The sequence below is a fragment of the Cricetulus griseus genome, chromosome 3 (genome assembly GCF_003668045.3).
Source record: "Cricetulus griseus strain 17A/GY chromosome 3, alternate assembly CriGri-PICRH-1.0, whole genome shotgun sequence".
Classification (NCBI taxonomy): domain Eukaryota; kingdom Metazoa; phylum Chordata; class Mammalia; order Rodentia; family Cricetidae; genus Cricetulus; species Cricetulus griseus.
In genome coordinates this window covers 272,050,548-272,071,554 of record NC_048596.1, presented here as the reverse complement: position 1 = coordinate 272,071,554, position 21,007 = coordinate 272,050,548, and the positions used below count along the sequence as shown (strand labels likewise).

The 21,007-nt window shown below is 50.8% G+C and overlaps 1 protein-coding gene across 1 annotated transcript in view; it reads left to right on the top strand.

Moving 5' to 3' along the window:
* The window catches only part of Ror2 (receptor tyrosine kinase like orphan receptor 2), a 182,745-nt gene extending 166,284 nt beyond the window's left edge, over positions 1–16,461 (top strand). The window contains exons 8-12 of the mRNA XM_027409891.2: positions 4,433–4,560; positions 8,153–8,467; positions 10,040–10,285; positions 13,384–13,586; positions 15,016–16,461. Of these exons, the coding sequence (XP_027265692.2) occupies positions 4,433–4,560; positions 8,153–8,467; positions 10,040–10,285; positions 13,384–13,586; positions 15,016–16,461 (2,338 nt within the window). The remainder of the gene's footprint in view (positions 1–4,432; positions 4,561–8,152; positions 8,468–10,039; positions 10,286–13,383; positions 13,587–15,015) is intronic.
* Positions 16,462–21,007: the final 4,546 nt, after the last annotated feature.

Here is a 21,007-nt window from a genome sequence, read left to right as displayed (position 1 = left end):
AGCCCGTAGTTTCTGCTGCTGTGCAGTGAGAGGCAGATGGGTGTCCTGGGTGCTTAAGGGATTTACTACCACCCTTTCTCTGCCTTTAGTTAGTGGTGAGGAAGGCGTGTGCAGAGAACAAAAGCTTTAAGAAAGGGCGGCGCCTCCCTTTCTTGTAAGCACCCTGAGGTAGCAATTGGGATGATGTCCAGGGGATCACTCGTGCCTGGCATTTTACGTGTGGGCGTGGCTTTGTTTCTGCTGTGTTAAGTTAAAGGTGGCTCATGTTCATTGTGATCAGTCCATATAACCCATACTACAAACGGTTAGGGGTGGGCAGCATTAGAACCCCATCTTGGTGTGTGTGTGTGTGTGTGTGTGTGTGTGTGTGTGTGTGTGTGTCTGCTTCAAGTAAGCCCCTTGTGCTTTTGAGTGGTTAAAAAGTTCTTGGTATTTTGAAAGTCACCTTCCTCAGAGCCATGTCCTAAGCCCTACTATTTTCTGACTTACTTGGACACTAAGCATGTCCAAGACTGCCGCCCTGTTCTCCAGCTGCATGCTTGTTGTAATTTAAGAAAAGTGGCACTCAAGAGAAAGATGTCATGTGACAGGGTTCAAGCAGAAGTGGGTTTTTTTTTGTTTTTGTTTTTATTTTCTAATTAGGGAAAGGGATCATAAAAGGGGGAGAGGGAAGACAGGGGGAGCAGCAGGAAAGAGGAAAGGGGGAGAGAGAGAAGAGAGGGAACAGACAGAAAGGAAAAGAGAGAGAAGGATGGGAGGTGGGCAGGGCCCTTTTAAAAGGAAACATAGAGAATATGCATAGGTGGTGCTCTTAGCGGCTGCAGCTGAGGGCGAATCCTGTCAGAACCCCAAGGACAGGCCAGTACAGATGCCTGAATACTAACACTTGTGACCCAAGGTTCTCCATTACCAAGTCCAACTTACCTGGTGGTCTGCAGACCTGGGACCTCAGTGGAATAATGAGTAGGTGTGTTCCCGTCCCTCCTCCACCCCCCCCCCGTTCCTGGCTGACAGGCAGGTGCACCACTGCATCTAAGCTGAGTGTTGCTAGCTTCTCCTCCAGATCCCCCACTGCTGTTTCAGGAAAATGTCCTTAAGTCTAGTTCAGACTTTATCTAATTGAAGGAAAATAACAGGATAAAAAACAATTTAAATTGCCACTGACAAGCCAGTGGCTACAGATGACTTCGGGAGAAGTCAGGCTGATGTATTATAAGGGACATTCTCAGCCAGCAATCAATTTAGCATTCTATGCTAAAGCAGCCTAGGCCATCAGTCCTCAGAAGTTCAGCTCACCCTGAAGTAGAGCTTGAAGGAGGGACACTGGTCTTAATTTTTAACTCAAAGCCACCTTGTTATCATAGGAAGTGTAACTCTTGGGCTGGGGAGATGGCGCTATGGATAAAAATGCTTGCTATGCAAGCATGAGAGCCTGAGGTTCAAATCTCCAGAACCCATATACAAACCAGACATGGTAGTGTGTGTATCTGTACTCCGTTGCTCTCAGGAGATGGAAGGAGGGGATAGGAGAAACTCTGAAGAGGATAGGTCAGCTAGCCTGGAGTACACAGTAGTGAGCAGCAGAGATCTGGTCCCAAACAAGGTGGAAGAGGAAGATATGCCCATATTCACACACAGGAGTGTACACACACACACACACACACACACACACACACACACACACACACACACACACAGAGAGAGAGAGAGAGAGAGAGAGAGAGAGAGAGAGAGAGAGAGAGAGAGAGAGAGGTAATTTCTATAGTGAATAAAATCTTTTAATCCTGAAGTGAATAAAAATTGTGTCTTACGGGTTGGAGAGATGGCTGAGGGGTTAAGAGCGCTGGCTGTTCTTCCAGAGGTTCTGAGTTCAATTCCAGAAACTATATGGTAGCTCACAACCATCTGTAATGAGATCTGGTGCCCTCTTCTGGCCAGTGGACATACACGCAGACAGAACACTATATACATAATAAATAAACAAGCCTTTAAAAACAATTGTGTCTTCATATATAAGTGCATCCTGCCCCAAATGAAGGATGTTATGTGACAGTAGCTACAAGCCATTGTCTGGATATTACATATTCCAATCCCTTTAACGGTCAGGCCAGTTACTGGATCCCCTCTCCCTGCACACACTTACACCATGCTGGTGCAGGCTCAAGTCTGGATAATTCCTTGACCCTCTGTGACTTTTTGCTTCTTGGGATGTCCCTTCTGGAGGCCCTTGACAGGGAGGCTGTGGGGCTTACTGCCTATTTGCAGGGCACTGCCTCATTTTCTCCTGGTCCCCTGATTCCTGCTGGTTTCATCTCCTTACTTGTAGTTCTAGCCCAGCTGTCACCTCCTGTCCTGGCTGTAGCTTCTTCCCCCAGTATCTGTTTCTTTTCTGGCTTTCAATGTGGCTAGGCACTGTCTGAGCCTGGCAGTGTCAGGTAGATCAGGGGGTTCTGACAGGCTTTGCACACCTCTGAGGAGCTTCTGTGAGGAGGGAAAATGTTACTTTTGTTCTTGCTCCTGACATACAGGCCTAGGCTCACGTCAGAGGCTTGTTGAGAAGCCCCTGCTTCTCTGCTGCACCCTCCAATGCAGAAGCCCTGATAGCTCTTCTGTAGCCCACTAGCGTTGCCTCCTTCGAGGACCCTCTGGGCCATGGAGATGCCTAGTTTTCCTTGTCACCGGATTCGATATTGAAGGGATTTAGAATCACCATGGAAACATACCTCTGGATGTGTCCAGGAGGGGATTTCTACAAAGTGAACTGAGGTGGGAAGATTTACCTTGAATGTGGACAGCACCATCCATCCCATGGGCTGGGGTCCAGGACTGAAGAAAACAGCAAGCCAACAGCAGCAGCAGCATCTCTCTTGCCCTGACTGTAGACTCAGTGTGACCATCGCCTCACACCCCTGCAGCCATCACTTCCTCGCTGTGTAGTGGACTGGTCCCTCATACCATGAGACAGATTAGACTCCCCCTTCCTCAGGTTACTGTTGTCCAATGTTTTATCACAGTTTAAAGTTCTAGAAAGACCAGGCTGTGGAGAAAGGAGGACAGACTGCCATTCTGAGCCCTCTCCAGCCCCTCCTGTGTGTCAGCATCATCCATGTTATCCACACAGTGGGCACCAGGCTACACCCCACCGTATCGTGTGTAGATACCATCTTGCCAGTCTCTCAGGGACATACCTTTGAAATGTCCTCTGTTGCTATGGATAAGGCAGGGGGCACCCATATGGGCTACCTTTGCTCTTCTCAAAGTCTACCCCAAGTATTCAGTTCTGGAACACACCTCATAGATTATTGTCATTCATGAAATCCTTGTTTCCAAAATTCTTGCCACAAAGTCTCCGATGCAGCTCAAGAGAGACACGTGTTGGATGTATAATGTCCTCATGCTAGGGGCCTGAACACCTAGCATGCACATCACCTCATCCTTAAGAAACCTTCCCATGGGCCAAAGGTGGTGGTGCACGCCTTTGATCCCAGCAGCTGCCAGGTAGAGACAGGCTGATCCCCGTGAGGCTAGCCTGATGTATATAGCGAATTCCAGGCCAGCCAGAGCTACCCAGTGAGAATGTGTCTCAAAAAGAAATAAGAAGTCTTTCCATGCTTCACATTTACATGAGTTCAGGTTTCTACAAAGTAACCAGTATGTAAATAGCTCCTTTAGGTTTACAGCAAATCCGACTAGAAGTTAGAGGTCTCTCTTGGTCTCCTCTGGCTACTTATATTGATGGAACCCCTGTCAATAGACAGTCATGAGTGAATTGGGCAGTGTGCATTAGAGTTCACTTTTGAGTTCCCCTTTCTATGGGTTTAGACTGATGTTCCCAGAATGATGTCAGCATCATAGATGTTTCCAGTCCTCTGACTCCTCTTAGGAACTCAAATTCGTCTTCTTTCCCTACAGCACCCAGCAGCCTGGGATCTGGTTCCTGCCTCTGGACTTTGCTTTCCAGAGCATTGCAGAGTTGGGGGTGCATGCCCAGTGCAGAGCTTTGGGGATGGGTTCATTTTTCTGCTAACAGTCTTTCACATCCTTTCCCTGTTCTGTGGAAATACCTCTGTGTCCTGCTGTGTGGAAGTGCCTCTCTGTTTATCTATGTTTCCAAAATTGGAAACAAAGCCACTGTGTGCTGCTTTTCATGCTGACAGAATTTTTGGACCCAGTTAAAAAAAAAATGCTGGCAATGTAATCCTAGTACTTGGGAGGCTGAGGCAAGACATTCCCTGAGAGTTCACAGCCAGCCTAGACCACAGAGTGAGTTCGGAATCAGCCTGGACTAAACAGAAAGGCCCTGTCACAGAAATAAACAAAAAATAAATCAGAATAAAGCAAACATTGATGACTCGGAAAAGTCTGGATTAGAAACGCTTTGTGGCCTATTTGTCCCGTGCAGTCACTTACAGAGGTTTGTCTTTCTGTCTAGGGATGACTATCAGGAAGATGGCTTCTGCCAGCCTTACCGGGGCATCGCCTGTGCACGCTTCATCGGGAACCGGACTATTTACGTGGACTCTCTCCAGATGCAGGGGGAGATTGAAAACCGAATCACAGGTGGGGAGCACACAGTTTCCTCAGGACATGGTAAACGCCTAGGCAGGCACCTGTGTGCACAGATGGCTGCCACTCTAGAGTTTTATCAGTTAGTGACACAGACAGCAAGCCCCTCCACCATCTCTTGCAGTAGGAATTACGAGGCCTCAGAAGCCGTTGCACTTGCTAACTTGCGTTTTGCCCTAAAATATCCCCAGCTTGTGTCTTGTGTGTTTAAGTTAGCGTGTCAGTGTCTTTTCCCTTATAATAATGAGATACTTGGAGCTAAACACTTCACTAAATGTCTAAACACTAAATGTCTCTTTGGCTCACAGCTTCAGAACTGAGATCCCAAGCCACATGGCACCAGCCTGTTGAGGCCTCCCTGGCTTCACCACGTCACAGCGGGAGCCATCATAGTGGGAGCCTGTAGGACAAGGGGAAGTCACTTGGCAAGAGAGAAAGCTGGAAGGGTACACCATGGGGTGACGGGGGCAAACCTGTTCTTTCACAATAACCCTGTGAGAACAGAGCATGCCCCGTGAAAACTGCTTTAATATAGTCTAAGAGTGCCACCTAGCAACCAGTACTATGCCCTGTCCCCAAAGGTACCCCTATCTCTCTTGGAAAGCTTGCACAAGAACCCTAGGGGACAGGCCACATGTAAGCACAGTTAACAAATTCAGATTGTTTGGCATGCGCACAGATACACAACCTGGCCAGGCCAGGGGTGTCATGGTCACACTCAGTCAGCTTGATTTGTTGCTCTGCGTTTCCTGGACTCTTGCATCATCTGTGTGAGCCATGCCTGGTCCTCGGGTACACAGTCTGGCACCAGCTGCTTGGGAAAGGAGACAGTGGAAGGCAGAGAAGATGATGCAGTGAGGGAAGCCCCAGTCCTCAGAGATCAAAGCCAAGGTTTCGGAGACCTGCTTCTGGGTCTGTGTGGTGGAGTAAGTCACACAGGAAGTGAAGCAGCTCTTCTCAGTCTCTTCAGGACTTTGCTGGCTGGCTGGCCGTGAGGCCTCTGCATCCCACCTTGGGTCCCTTGATGGGGTCTTCATTAGAAGAAGCCCCAGAAAGAAAACGAGTCAGACAGAGTCCTGCAGCCCTCGCTCGCTTTCCTTCACCTGCTGCAAGCAGGGTGCCTTCCTCTCCAGACTCTGAGGGACCAGCAGTGCTATAGGGGCAGGGCCCACAGGTGCCCAGTTCCTCTCTTTAGCTGAATGCTCTCTGTGGAGTCACTAACCAGACTTTATACTAGAGTCAGTGACGGGGTCTGGTGCCAAGATTGGGGGGCCGAGGCAGGAAGATCAAGAGATTGAGGCTAGGTGGAACCGTGGAGCTTAATCCTTTCTGGACAGCAGAAGAGGGTAGTATAGAATAAGGAGTCTCGAGCCGGGTATTGGTGGCGCATGCCTTTAATCCCAGCACCCAGAAAGCAGAGGCAGGCGGATCTCTGTGAGTTCGAGGCCAGCCTGGTCTCCAGAGCAAGTGCCAGGATAGGTTCCAAAGCTACACAGAGAAACCCTGTCATGAAAAACAAAAAAAACAAACAAACAAAAAAAGAAATCTCTAGATTTGTTGCTTTGTGGGAGCAACAGATCTTTTTGCTGTTCTGATGATCTAAAGGGTCTGGCTTGTGCTGGGCAAGCTCTCCACCACTGGCTCAACCCCCAGCCTGAAACACAAAACTGTGACATCACTCTAGATTGTCTGACTTCTGAAGACACAACTGTGCAGACCGCATGTCTTAGTCGTGGTTACCTTTGCTGTGACGAAACACCAAAAGCAACTTGTGGAGGAGAGGGTCTCAGTTCCACAGCACTGTCCATCATTAAAAGCAGTGAGGCTGGAGCTCACACAGGGCAGGGAGCTCACACAGGCCAGGAACCTGGAGGCAGGAGCTGATGCAGAGGCCATGGAGGGGAGCTGTTTACCGGCTTGCTCCCCATGGCTTGCTCACCCTGCTTTCTTATAGAACCCAGGACCACCAGCCCAGGAATGGTACCGCCCACAATAGGTTGGGCCCTCCCCCACTGATCACTAAGAAAATGTCCTACAGGCTTGCCTACAGCACACCACATTAGCATGGCAGTATCCTGTGTGGAGGTCGGCCAGTGGGGTGACATTCGGACGCAAAGATAAGGGCAGGGGCTGTGGAGGTACCTCTCTGCCTGGAGCTGATTTTCAGCAAACAGCCCTCAAATTACACACTTGGAGGCTAGTCCTGCAAATACAGCTGTCATGAGCTGGTTCCCTGTAGTAAATGCCAGCTTTGCCTTTCTTAGGCTCTACTTGCCTGGTGTCAAGGCTGACATTTCTACCTGCAGTCTCTTCATTGCCGAGCCTGTACAGGGGACTTTGTTCCTCGGTTAGACCAACGCCAAGACTTCTGGTGCCCATACAAGGGCGAAACCTGTGATTTCCAGCCCCAGGCCAGCCAATCCCACCCATTTTTTTTAGTTACTGCATGGTTTAGTTTGTTTCCTTGTGTGGTCCCAGCTAATCACCTTACAGATAAAGAAACAGGTCTACAAAGGATGGAGGGACCAACTATCCCTTTCCATATAGTAAATGAGAATTGGCTGGAACCAGACCTAGCAGTTGCAGTTGGGGCCTGGGCGGGTATTCTGGGAATAAAGAAGTGACAGCAGCACCCCCTGCTGGCTACATGTGGTAGTACACACATGTGCGGACTAGAGGGGTGAGCACCCCAGAGATTGTCTCTGCATTTTTGCCCAGAACACAGTCTCTACAGGATGTGTAGGCAAAGGAACCTATTGCTTCAGTTCTCTGCTTCTTCTGGATACCTAATCCCACCTCTGACTTTCCCAAGCCCTGCACATACTGTCTGTGGGTTCTCTGCCGGGCGTCTGGGGTGAGCCTGGTGTACCCAGAAGACCTCACTTAGAGCCCCGCCTCTTCCTGTGCTGTGTTCTGGAACTTTCCAACTCCAGGCTCTGTGTAGCCCACACTGTGCCGAACCCACACACACACTAGCTCCTCAGGAGATAAATTCTAGAGCCGTGTGTCAGGTGGGGTGAGACCAGGGCTCCAGGGCTGGAATGAGGTGAAGGACAGGGTGTCCAGGGCTCAGGGTAGCCATAGGAGTGAGAGATGGGGGTGGGGTTCAAGGTTGTAGAGCAGGCCACTGAGGTTGTGGTTTGGGCAAAGCATAGAGGTGGGGGTGCTTGGGGTGTTGATTCTGTTAGGGCACGGGTGTGGGTCAGAGTTTGTCAGAAGGTGTGTCTGGAATAGGACAATGGGGTGTAGGACAGTGTTTTACGATGGGCACCCAGGTCAGGGGTTGGGGATCAGAAAAGGGGATTGGTGCTCGATGGCAGGCTGTCAGGTGCCCAGGCAGGAGTCTAGCAGGTGTCCGGGAACCCAGAGAAGGGGACTGAGAAGGGGTTGTCTTGGATGGGGCTACAAGGTGAGAGGGTGGAGAGGATAGGACTTCAGGCTTTGGTGTCTGTGGTAAGAGCGGGACTGAGGGGTGAGGCAGATCAGAGACCAGGTGGAAACCGATTGAAGGCGGGGTGTCTTGGGCAGGGGCGGGGCTGAGCTGACGCCAGGCAGGCTACTGCTCACCACAGTCTCTTTTCCGCAGCCGCCTTCACCATGATTGGCACCTCCACACACCTGTCAGACCAGTGTTCCCAGTTTGCCATCCCATCCTTCTGCCACTTCGTCTTCCCTCTGTGTGACGCGCGCTCCCGGGTGCCCAAGCCGCGAGAGCTGTGCCGGGATGAGTGTGAGGTGCTGGAGAATGACCTGTGCCGGCAGGAGTACACCATTGCCCGCTCCAACCCGCTCATCCTCATGCGGCTCCAGCTGCCCAAGTGCGAAGCCCTGCCCTTGCCCGAGAGCCCCGATGCTGCCAACTGCATGCGCATCGGGATCCCCGCGGAGAGGCTGGGTCGCTGTGAGTGTCCTGAGGGTGCAGGGCTGAGGGTACAGGACCAGAAAATAACACGCCTCTATGCTTCTTAAGGCCACTATGCCCCGCTAAGCAGGCCCAGCTTGGCAGCCAGAGCCCACAGCGCAGGCAGTCCCGGGACAGCCCTCTAGTTGGGAACTAGAGATTAGGAGTTAACCTGCCCCAGACTCTCACTCCAGCTGTATCCTTCCCTTGTCTGAGTTCTTCTTGAACCTGGGATTTCCAAAGTGAGTGATCTTGGTTCCTACTCCAAGCGATGTCAGGAGCATTGGGGTGGCAAGGCCATCCTCCCAGCTTGTTTAATGGTCTCCAGGGATCTGCAGCCCCCAGTCTCCTGAACCCCAAGGATTCCTCACATTGGACAACTTTCAAAAGCTCAGAAAGCCCATGCACCCCTAGAGAAGGGAATCGGGGCTGGGCAGCCTTCCTCGGAACATCTGACCTCAAAGATGGCGACTATTCCTTTCTTCTGGCACTGAGACCTGGGGTGGCCTTTCTTTGGGTCTGCACAGGGCAGAGGCATGCTCCCCGTCCCTCCTCCATGAGAACATGCCCTGTGTTTCCCCATCGTCCCCACTCCTGGGCTCTGGAGGGTTAGTCAGCTCCACAAGCCATGGCAGGAAGGACAGGCCAGCCAGGGTATGTCTAGCATGGCTCTGCCAGCATCAGTGAGGAACGCCATTTCCTTACAGCGTTGAAGCCTTCAGGGGTGCTGCCAAAACAGATGGAGGAGCAGGCCTGAGGCTTCTTTCCTGTGGACCCCAGGAATATTTAATATCTGTAGTTCATCTGGGTGTTACAGAAGTGGCAATTCCTCACCAGGGTGGTCAGGGCTGTGGCCCAGGGTGGTTGGTATAAGTCCACACCTCGACTTCAGGTTTATGCTGTGACCCAAGCAAGAGGCTGAAACTCACAAATTCTCTGTTCCGATGATGACAATAACATCGCTAGCGTTGTGAAGTTGGATGGAGCCTGAGTTAAGAATCAGACGGGCCTTAGGATGGCGTCTGTAACAAATACAAGTGAAGCTTCACAGACACACCCTGGCTTCCAGCTCCTTTGTCAGGTGGAGGAACTGTGTTCTCACATGTGGCTGAGCCAGACTCTCGGTGGGCAGCAAAGGTGGCCTCTGAGGGTGCAGGACCAGGCTTGGGACTTGGCCCAGTTGTTTCTACAGTCCCATTTTGTTTCTAGAACAAATGAGCAGGAGGCTGCTGTTGGCATCAGCAATTCTGCCCCGGGCAGTTGGGTGTGGGTGCCTGGTGGGTCTCATAGGCAGTCTCAGGGCTGGAGCAGCTGCGGTAGCTTTCCTTCTCATATGTATCCCTTTGCACCTGTGTCACTGGCGGGCTTGGGTCTTGGTTCTGTGCCTCTATGCTGATTCTCCAGGTCATGTGCAAAAAAAAAAATAAAAGCCCTTAGGTCTTTTGGATTTCCTGCAAGGAGGCAGGATAGCTTTGTTGTTCGTTCCTGGAAACCCCAAGGGCAGGAGGGCACTGCATGCAGGATTGTCAGTGCCCCAGCGTGCTCAGGCCCCTAACGCTCTGCTTCTCTCAGACCACCAGTGCTATAATGGCTCCGGAGCTGATTACAGGGGCATGGCCAGTACCACCAAGTCAGGCCACCAGTGCCAGCCATGGGCTCTGCAGCACCCCCACAGCCATCACCTGTCCAGCACAGAATTCCCAGAGCTGGGAGGAGGCCACGCCTACTGCCGGAACCCTGGGGGCCAGATGGAAGGCCCATGGTGCTTTACGCAGAATAAAAACGTACGCATGGAACTGTGTGACGTACCCCCGTGTAGTATGTATTCTCTCTCTCTATTTTTTAAAAATGTTGACTGTTGAGTTTGCCTGTAATAAGAGTTTCGGGTATGACCAGGGGACAGTGGGGACCCTGGTGTCCCATCTTACCATCATAATCATTTGTTTTAAATAAAATTGTAATAGCAGATCATCATAGGATGTATTAGGATATGAAAAGTCTGAACACTGTGCCAGGCAGCCCTAATCTCACCATCCAATGGTGGCTGCTGAATGCATTCTAGAACCTTCCTTCCCTCAGGTCCCTGTGTGTGTGGGTCCTGGGACATTCAGTTTGGCACCGGGTTGTGGCATCAGTGTGACTGCATGGGGTTTTCTAGGCTAGGTAGAAGTAATTCTCCATATCCCTTGTCCTGTTTCTTGGCTCCTATGCATAGATCTGGTAGAGTAAGGAGACAGTAGATTTCGGGTCTCAACATCCCCCACCCCAGGTGTTCTTTTATGTCATGAACGAGAGATGGATGTGCAATTCCTGGTTTAAAACATCAGTAGTTGAGGCTGGAGAGGTAGCTCAGAGGTTAAGAGCACAGGCCACTCTTCCAGAGGACTCTGGTTCAATTCCCAGCACCCACATGGCAGCTCACAACTGTCTATAACTCCAGTTCCAGGGGATCTAACTAACAGCAAGCAAAACACCAATGCACATAAAAATAAAAAGGAATCATACAAAAGTATTTTAAAACCATCAATAGTCAGCTATGTCTGCATGTCCCGCCCCCCTGAGGAGCCGGTACCCACAACCTTTATCCATCAGCACGGGGTGGGGGGGGCGGGTGTCACTGAACCACTCCTCTTAATAAGCATGTGTTCAATGCAGGAATGTGTCTTGTGAATGAAAATTTATTTCATGTCCAAGTAAAATCTAGTTCTGAGGGAATGCTTTGACACTGTAAAGCCTTTCTTCTGAGAAATGGGTCCACAAGGCCTGCTGGGAAAAATACTAAATAGTAGGACGTGAGTGTGCTGGGTCTCAGCCCTCCAGTTATCCTGGGTGGAGTTTTAGAAAGATGTACATCAGGCTTTTGACAATGACTTTCTCAGATCCATGGCTGTGTGAAGGGCATTTTGATAAGCAGCTATTATTTTGCAGTTTAAGAAAAAAAAACTAAAGAAAAATATATAGGTTATTGGACCTGAAACCATGGGTTATACAGAAAGGCCCACACTCGTGGGACAGAAATGCAAGAGACCTCTTGAAGAATTGCTAATGAGAGTCAGGTAGCAAAGCACCTTGGGAGTGTATCCTAGGTATCATTGAAGGCTTCAGGGTGGCCAGGATGGCTTGCAGGGGATGGGATACAGCTAATGGAGCCCAGATCTGTCTGTGCTGATAGGAAGAGACCAAAATACCTTACTCTGCTCCAAAGCCAGCAGCATCTAGACAGCGTGCTTTTATTTATAATCATTTCCCAAACTCACCTTAGGAAAGTGAACTTTCGGTATGCCAAAATAGTTAAGTAAAAGTTACTTTGTATGCTTCAACTGAAACTACGTGTAGAAAGTTAAGCACCAGTCCACCGGCAGCCAGCCAGCCTTTGGGGACAAGCATCTCTATGAAAAAGACCTCCGCCTTTTTCTAAAAAGGCGGAGGTCTTTTTCTAATACTGTCTTTTTCCCTAGTAAATGTGCATTGTGTTGGTAATTTTTAAATGATGGTAAAACAAATGAACCCATTACTGTGTGGGCGGGATGCATGTCTCTGCTCTTGTGGCGAGGGGGTGTGGAAGCCCCCTCCCCCCACACACACACTGCTTTTAGTTTTGTTTTGTGTTGCTATGATAAAATACTCTTAGCAAAAGCAACTTAAGGTGGAGTGGGTTTCTTCAATATCAGCTGATCACTTCGGGGAAGTCGAGGTTGCAGAACCTTGAAGCTGCCAGGAGCAGCAGCAGGAGCAGGGAGCATCAGTGAGTGCATGCCAGGCTCAGCTCATCCTCTCCATCATATTCAGACCAGGATTCCCAACCCAGGCAATGGTCCTCCCATATCAGTTATCTTAATCAAGACAGCCCCTTAATCTGGACGGTCTCACAGGTATGCCTGGAGGCTTGCAGCCTAGGTATCACACCCGCGCTAAAAGTAAAAACAGAACTGAAGTCTGATTTCTCTGCCCCACCCCCAGCTTCTGAAACATTCTGGGGAAGTTGCTGCGTAAGTACAGAGCAGAGTGTTGTCCGTGATTTTATCCTACTGAATGTTAGCTGCTTCAGAAGGCCCGGTGATGAGACTGGGTTTGGGACATGGCGATTTTTGTTCCTTCCCCAGGTGACACCTGAGCATGCATCGTGCACTGAGTGGTCTCTTTCAGACACCACCGTCACTAGAAAGGGCCTGTTGGCTTCCACATGGGAGCTTGCTGCTTCCTGGCTAAAGAGCACCCAAGTCTGATGTCATTGTTTATAGGGCTCAAGGGGGTGGAGAAACCCCAAGGTTCCCAAGGCCCTCTGGAGAGCCCGCCTCAAGCCTTTTAAGGGCATGGGGGTCAGCCTCAATTTCTCAAATCCCACCAGCTACTCTTGAAATCCAGTGGCTGCAGTTAGAGTGGTGCGTGGGGGTGGGAAGCCATCCAGGGACAGCCAGCCCTCTGCCATGCCCTGCCCAGGCTTGTCAGGCCCCTCCCAACCCTTCTTACTACTGTCCTTCTGTCTGTCTCCCTGTGTGCGCCCCTGAACCTTCCTGCAAGTCCTCTATATAGAGAAAAGACTTTCTTGAGAAGAGTGTTAGTCCAAATTGTCTGTCCAGAATTCTTTTCCCAGTTGCATCCTGTGACGAGGACAAGCTCTCAGGACACCATTTTACCCCTTTTCCCTGTACTTTTTACGGTAACTGCATCTATAATTGTTATCCTGAAAGGTGTCATCATTACACAGACCTGTTAAAAATATATCAAGATGTTAAGTAGGGGAAAGTTTATCAAGGACAATGAACTGTGGACCCCTGGGTAAAAATGAAAGAGCAGAACATGGGGACAGCCAGCTATACTTGAGTACTTTACCTGGTGGTGGGAGGGCTGGGGAGCCTATAGTTGAAATGGGGGTGTCTTCTGAAAACTGATGGAATCCCCACTGTGGTCCCCAGGTCCCCGAGATGGCAGCAAGATGGGGATTCTGTACATCCTGGTCCCCAGTATCGCCATCCCCCTGGTCATCGCTTGCCTTTTCTTCCTCGTCTGTATGTGCCGCAACAAGCAGAAGGCTTCGGCCTCTACCCCACAGCGCCGGCAGCTGATGGCTTCGCCCAGCCAGGACATGGAGATGCCTCTCATCAGCCAGCACAAACAGGTCCTCCCACCAGTATCCTAGTGAGACAGCTCTTTCCCTGCCAGGCTTGGAATGGAGTATCAGCCAACACAAACAAATCCTCCTGGAGAATCCTAGGAGGCAGCTCCGATAGTGCCCTGCACAAGCATGGGTGACAGCTGGCCAGCATGCATAGGCCTTCTGGTGTGCCTTAGTCAGAGCTCAGGGATGGGGGTACCTGTGACACTGGGCTCTGAATTTCCTCCACACATCGAGTTGAGTAAAAATGAAGGAGCAGAACCCAGGAACAACCAACCATACTTGAATATGTTCCCTGGTGGTGGGAGGCATGGGGGTGGGAGTGTAGCTTCAGCAGCTGCTTCTCTAAGATATGGGAAAATGCATGTCCACAGTCACTGCCTGAGACTGTCGTCAGACCCCTCCACCTGCCCTAGGACCTCCCTGGCCCAGAGAGCTGCCCCAGTTTTGCCATCCGGGTGACAATGGAAAGGAGAATTCAGACTGCTCCACCATTTGAGGGTTACCATGGCATTTTTGAAAGTGGGGACATTTTTCTGTTGTTCTGTTTCTCAGGGAAAGATTGCCAGCCCTTTAATCTGGGGTAACAGTAACCCTGAATGGCAGGCCCCACTAAGAGTGTTCTAGATGCCAGGGAAGTGAGAGGAGACTCTGAAATAAATATGCCTGGTGTCAGCCTCCCTAGGCTCACCTATGCACACTTGCCTCATGACTGGCTTGTGGAACAAGTGACTTTGAAGGGGTTTTTGGGGTGCTGGGGACAGAGGTGGCTCCTTCAGCCCTTCAATCAAGCATTCCTGGATGCTTGCTATGGTTTGGCGTTGGCATTTGAGGAAAACACAGGCCCTTAGCTGGAATACAGCTACACAAGGCTTGGAGTCTGCAGATAGTTTACCCAGAAGGAGGGAGGAGAGAGAGGGGCAGGGTTGGGGTCACTGGGTGTCACTTCTACCCAAAGAATATCGTCTACTACATAGGAAAGCCTGAGACTGACATGGAGGTGGGCTCTAGGCCCGGAACTGAACGAATACCAACAGGCAGAAAGTTAAGGGCAGGGCACCACAGGCCTGTGGGGAAAACAGAGCATCTTGCTGTGATGTGGGCCTGCTGGGAGAGGTGTGACAAACCCTTTTGTAGGGTCCCTGGGTGGCTGGCAAACTGGGCTCCAGGCTCAGCTGTGAGTTCAAATAGATGTGTGCACATGTGTGCATAAGGTATTGGCGGGGACACGGAGGCATGCTCACATTTGGAGAGACCTAACTTGCAGCTGGGTTAAGACCCTGAAGGGTTCCAGATGGAGGTGGCCTCATGACATGGGAGCTATAACTAGTGGCAGACAGGACCAGAAAGGCCGTGTCAGCAATGGTGACGATCCCAGCCACTCTGCTTTAGTACTGCATTGATAATTATGTTTGACTTTTCTTTTCGGCAGGCCAAACTCAAAGAGATCAGCTTGTCCACGGTGAGGTTCATGGAGGAGCTTGGTGAGGACCGGTTTGGGAAAGTCTACAAAGGCCACCTGTTCGGGCCAGCCCCAGGAGAACCCACCCAAGCCGTGGCCATCAAGACGCTGAAAGACAAGGCAGAGGGGCCCCTACGGGAGGAGTTCCGGCAAGAGGCCATGCTGCGGGCCCGGCTGCAGCACCCCAACATTGTCTGCCTCCTGGGTGTGGTGACCAAGGACCAACCCCTGAGCATGATCTTCAGCTACTGCTCACACGGCGACCTCCACGAGTTCCTGGTCATGCGCTCGCCGCACTCTGATGTGGGCAGCACCGACGACGACCGCACGGTGAAGTCGGCCCTGGAGCCCCCTGACTTCGTGCACGTGGTGGCACAGATTGCTGCGGGGATGGAGTTCCTCTCCAGCCACCACGTGGTCCACAAAGACCTGGCCACGCGCAACGTGCTGGTGTATGACAAGCTGAATGTGAGGATCTCAGACTTGGGCCTCTTCCGCGAGGTGTACTCGGCGGATTACTACAAACTCATGGGCAACTCGCTGCTGCCCATCCGCTGGATGTCACCCGAGGCCATTATGTACGGCAAGTTCTCCATCGACTCTGACATCTGGTCCTATGGCGTGGTCCTCTGGGAGGTCTTCAGCTACGGCCTGCAGCCCTACTGTGGGTACTCCAACCAGGATGTGGTGGAGATGATCCGCGGCCGGCAGGTACTGCCCTGCCCGGACGACTGCCCCGCCTGGGTCTATGCCCTCATGATTGAGTGCTGGAATGAGTTCCCCAGCCGGAGGCCTCGCTTTAAGGACATCCACAGCCGCCTCCGGGCCTGGGGCAACCTCTCCAACTACAATAGCTCAGCACAGACCTCGGGAGCCAGCAACACCACACAGACCAGCTCCTTGAGCACCAGCCCCGTAAGCAATGTGAGCAATGCCCGCTACATGGCACCCAAGCAGAAGGCCCAGCCCTTCCCCCAGCCTCAGTTCATTCCCATGAAGGGTCAGATCAGACCCTTGGTGCCCCCAGCACAGCTGTATATCCCAGTCAATGGCTACCAGCCGGTACCAGCCTACGGGGCTTACCTGCCAAACTTCTACCCGGTCCAAATCCCCATGCAGATGGCCCCACAGCAGGTGCCCCCCCAGATGGTCCCCAAGCCGAGCTCACACCACAGTGGCAGTGGCTCTACCAGCACAGGCTATGTAACCACGGCACCCTCCAACACATCTGTGGCGGACAGGGCAGCCCTGCTGGCAGAGGGCACTGAGGATGCACAGAACATGCCAGAAGAGGTGGCCCAGAGTCCTGTGCAGGAAGCAGCAGAGGAGGAGGAGGGCTCTGTCCCAGAGACTGAGCTCCTGGGAGACAATGACACTCTCCCGGTGAATGAGGCCCATGTCCAGCTTGAAGCCTGAAGAGTATTCAGGGCCTGGCGCACCAGGATAAAAGTCCCCGATGTGACCAAATGGGGACCCAGAGAATGGCTCTGAGAAGTCGCAAACAGAGTCCCGTCACCAGAGCCCGGGGACTGGCAGGCTTCTTTGAGCCTGCCCACCTGAGACTGTGAGAAATCCTATTCTATCTCCTGCACTCTGTGCCCTTTAAGTCGCCACTGCAGTCCCTGCTTGGCTGGAGGGCACTTCAGACAGCTGTCTAACACGGGGCAGGGGTCCCAGCAGCGTGACCTCCTCAGAAACGGGACAGGGAGAGCCCACCACCTGCTTTATCATCCTGATGGTGTGGGTAGTGAGGTAGGGATGGTGTGCAAAGAAACGGGCCATGTCTTCACTCGCTGTTCACTCTTGGGGCTGAGAATGAGGAAACCGGGGAAAATAGGGCTGCTATGGGCAGCAGAGAGGCGCCTGGGTACTGAGACCCCCAGTGAGCCTCTACTGGCTGAGGGTGGAGGGAGCCATTTCCTCTCCCCTGCCCGTAGCTGATGGTGTTTTTTTTACAGCCAAAGGGCAGCAGTAGCAGGGTGCTGCCACCTGCTGGTGTCCAGGGATAGAGGATCTTCAGAAAACAGTTGGGAGTGCCTTGTATTCAAGAAAAAAAAAATGTGCCTTTACAGAAACCAACAGGATTTTGTATTTTTTTCGAAGGGTTTAATTATACTGCGTATGTATTTTGCCTAATTTTCTGGAATTTAAGGGAAAATGTTTCCTGGGTTTAGAATGTTCAAAAGGAAGCAACATTGTACAGAAAATAGTATTGTTAATGTTTTTTTTGAATTTTTTTTAAAGAATCATGTGCAGACCTTAAATGTAATTTATATGGTTTTCTGTGTGCAGTTTTCATGGAAGTATTTTGATCCTAAATAATGACCTAGTAATTTAACTGTGCGTGTTTTCTCAGATGTCATCACACTAGGGTTGTGGCTGGCTTCGTTCTGCCACATGTGAGTGAGATCCTTTCCTTTCAGAGTTCCTGTTCCACGTGGGCCATGCGTCAGCTGCCTGGCGCATGTTGTCAGTCCCTTTTGTAGGCCTCATGCCTGGTGTACCCAATAAATGAAGATTTGTTTGGCACTTCTACAGGTTGGAGGGGCATTGGGCTGAAGAGGGCACCTGCTGGATGAGGGAGAACTTGGGTAGAGCTTGGGCTGAGCCTTTTCGTGGATTTGCAGTTTTGCTAGGACCGGCGGTGGCTCCATGAGAATGAAGCAAGGGGACAGGAAAATGACAGAGATGAGTTCCCATTGCTTTTTTTCTCCTTCAATTTGGGTTACTGTGCGTGCGTGCGTGTGTCTGTGTGTGTGTGTGTGTGTGTGTGTGTGTGTGTGTGTGTGTGTGTGTGTGTGGTTATCTCCTACCATTCAGGTTCTAGGGATTGAACTCAGGTCGTCAGGCTTAGTGCCAAGTACCTTAGGCTGCTGAGCTATCTCACCAGCTCCCACTGCTTTTAAAAAATCAATCCTTCCTTCCCTCTCTCTTTCCCTCCCTCTCTCTCTTCACACATGCTGAGTCAGGTCTCTACCGTTATATCCATTACTCTGCCTTGGACTGGCATGTAGGTTTTCCATATCCATTGCTCTGCCTTGGACTGGCATGTAGGTTGTCCATATCCATTGCTCTGCCTTGGACTGGCATGTAGGTTGTCCATATCCATTACTCTGCCTTGGACTGGCACGTAGGTTTTCCATATCCATTGCTCTGCCTTGGACTGGCATGTAGGTTTTCCGTATCCATTGCCCTACCTTGGACTGGCATGTAGGTTGTCCGTATCATTGGGTCCATTGTGCTGCGTCAACCCATGTATCAAATATGCACTGATCAAATCCATTCTCCTCTTGGCCACCCAAACCCTGACCACCAGGAATTCTATTCACGGGTTGGCTTTTACTCACTGCTTCTCTGTTATAGCCTCAAGTGCAGATTCATTGCAAGCGAGGTGAAGATGGCCTTGGGGTTCCAATCTGACACCTGGAAGTTCTAGAACCTGGAGCATGACTTTCCAGGGCTCTAGAGGAGGGTGAGGCCAACGAGGAGTAAGAGGAGTAAGGCTTCTCCAGGGCCCAAGGCTCCCTGCCTGCACCCCTGCTCCATTCCCACTGTGGCCGCCTGGGTCAAGGCCGTGGACCACTTGGTGTCAGGTCACTGAGACATCAAGACAGCCTGGGCTGAAGCCTGGGAACAGACACCAAACAGCCCCAGTACCTAGGCAAGGGCCCTTTTCTTTGATGGGGCCTAGAAGTGTGCCCTGTCCACTGGGTGTGGCCCTGCTGGGGATGAGCTGTGCCTTTGCCCCATTCCTTACCCACATCCCATTCCCTTCAGAGACTTTCTGTGGCAACACCATCTTTGGCCTCCATGTACCCAGTCTGACGGGGTGCTGCTGTCCCAGAATGCAGTTCAACAAGGGTTAGGGATGCCATTGGTGCTGCTCAGGAGATTGCACCCTGAGATGGAGCACCATTGGCCTCTTAGGATGTATTTCCAGCCCCCCACCCCCCACCCCAGTTTCCTTCACTACATAAATTAAAACATGAGCCTGGATTAACTCACACTGTGAGCCCTACAGAGTCTCTGGGATTGTCTAACCACTTTGGGGGAAAAGAACTTGCCCTTGGTGGGATAGCCAAGCCTCACCCCCGGCCCTGGTTCTCCCCTCACTCTACTGAAGTGCTGCTTAAATCCATCCAAACACAGTGAGCTGTAATGTGTGTCCTGATGTCAGAGTGGATGGTTCCTTTGGAGAAAGAAGGAATGTGACTGGGGTACAGATGAGGAGCCAGCTCCGGGGGGGGGGGGCGCCAGTGTGGGTCAGGGTGTCTGCAATGGTATTGAAGGGTCAGGAGGATAGTGACATCTCCTGAAAGAGGAACTTAGTGTCATCTCTAACTTGTACACCTGGTGGCTTAACTGTAGTGTGAAAATGGGAACTGGCTTTTTGTGCTTCTTCATAAACAGGGAAGCCACTTCAGTCGACCGAGACTGGCCACCAGGTATTAACGGTCTCTACTGCCGGTGCCCTGGGGATATGGAAGCAGAAGTTCTGCAGAAACGTTGGGAGGTATTTCTGTCAGAGCGGGGGAGATGTATTTGGGGATTTCATGAGGGTTAAATATAAAATGTTCATTTCCCCCTCGTTCTAATCATAAACTCGGGGTGAAACTTGAGGAAAGGCTACCAACCTTTGAAAGTTCCTGTGGTTGAGCAATAGTGGTTTAGTTGGAATATTCTAGAACCATGGACTATAGAGCTAGGTCCCTCAGTTCAGGAGAATGCCACCGGTGGGTAACTGTTCTGTGCTCGTACCCACTGGAGTGATGCTCTCACAGCTACAGAGCGGCACCTGTACAGAGCTGAACTCCAGAGGGGCCCTACAGAGACATAGGCACTTTTCACACACCTCGCATTTCTGAATAAGCCACCATTATTGAAGCAGTCTGCCCAAGCACTGGATACATTTTTCTGTACTGATTTAAGGCACGTGACTACAGTACAAGGCAGGGTTACCGACCTAGGGCCACCTAGTTCTCTGTGAGACTCGGCTTCTGCCTCACTTTGCAAATGCTGCAGTAGCAATCTGGGGACAGTTTGTAGGTTTACAACTGTTTCAAACAGACGTTATGAAAACTATCAGTCCCTTGTGAGTGTGTATAAGAACTCAATTTAACATTTAAAGTCCCTTTGAAGCCAGATACAAGAAGACTAAGGTGAAAGGGTGACCTGAAGCCCTGGCATTTGAGACTAGCCTGAGCAAAGTAAGGGGACCACCATCTCAGCAACCAGTATTATTCAGGAGAGGCTTTAGATGAATGTGGGGTGGGGTGCCGTCAAGGCCAGTGACCTCCATTGATGGGTCTGTGCTTACAGCCACACAGCTCGAGTCAGTGAGCCTTCTAAAGGCCACCTCCATCCCACCCACTTCCTCCCCTCATCATTCCCCACAGTGGCTGAGACTTGAGTGGCAGAAGTTAGTGGATGAGTCCCCTGGAAGGGAAATAGCAATGCTTGCTGGGGGAGAAAAGTCTACAAACGACCAAACCTCATTGCCAGACATCAATATTCAGGCCAGTGGAGTCTGATCGCCGCTGCATGTCTTTGGCTGGACTTGATTCCCTTGGTCACTGAGTCACAGATGTGTTTCGGGTACCCAGAGATGCAATGGAGCAGTGAGTGTCACTCTCATCCCGCCGCACGTTTTCATATAACTGACACCACTGTCATGTGGGGATCTTCCCAGGGTTTCTTTAAATAGTTCATATATTAATATTAGCTACTAATTAGTTATTAAATAATTATATAATAACATAACAATAAATAAAATAATTAAAATTAATAATAATATGTTACACAAGCAAGTAACTAGTTAATATAGTTTTATATTTCTTTTTCTGTGGTAACTTTTCCCATAAATTCTTTTCTGCCTATTTCTTTCCGCTGAGCAGTGAGTCTTACCCATGGCCAGGACCTCTGAGTCTTACCATGACTTTAGGGGTCTGAGGTTGAGGTGGCT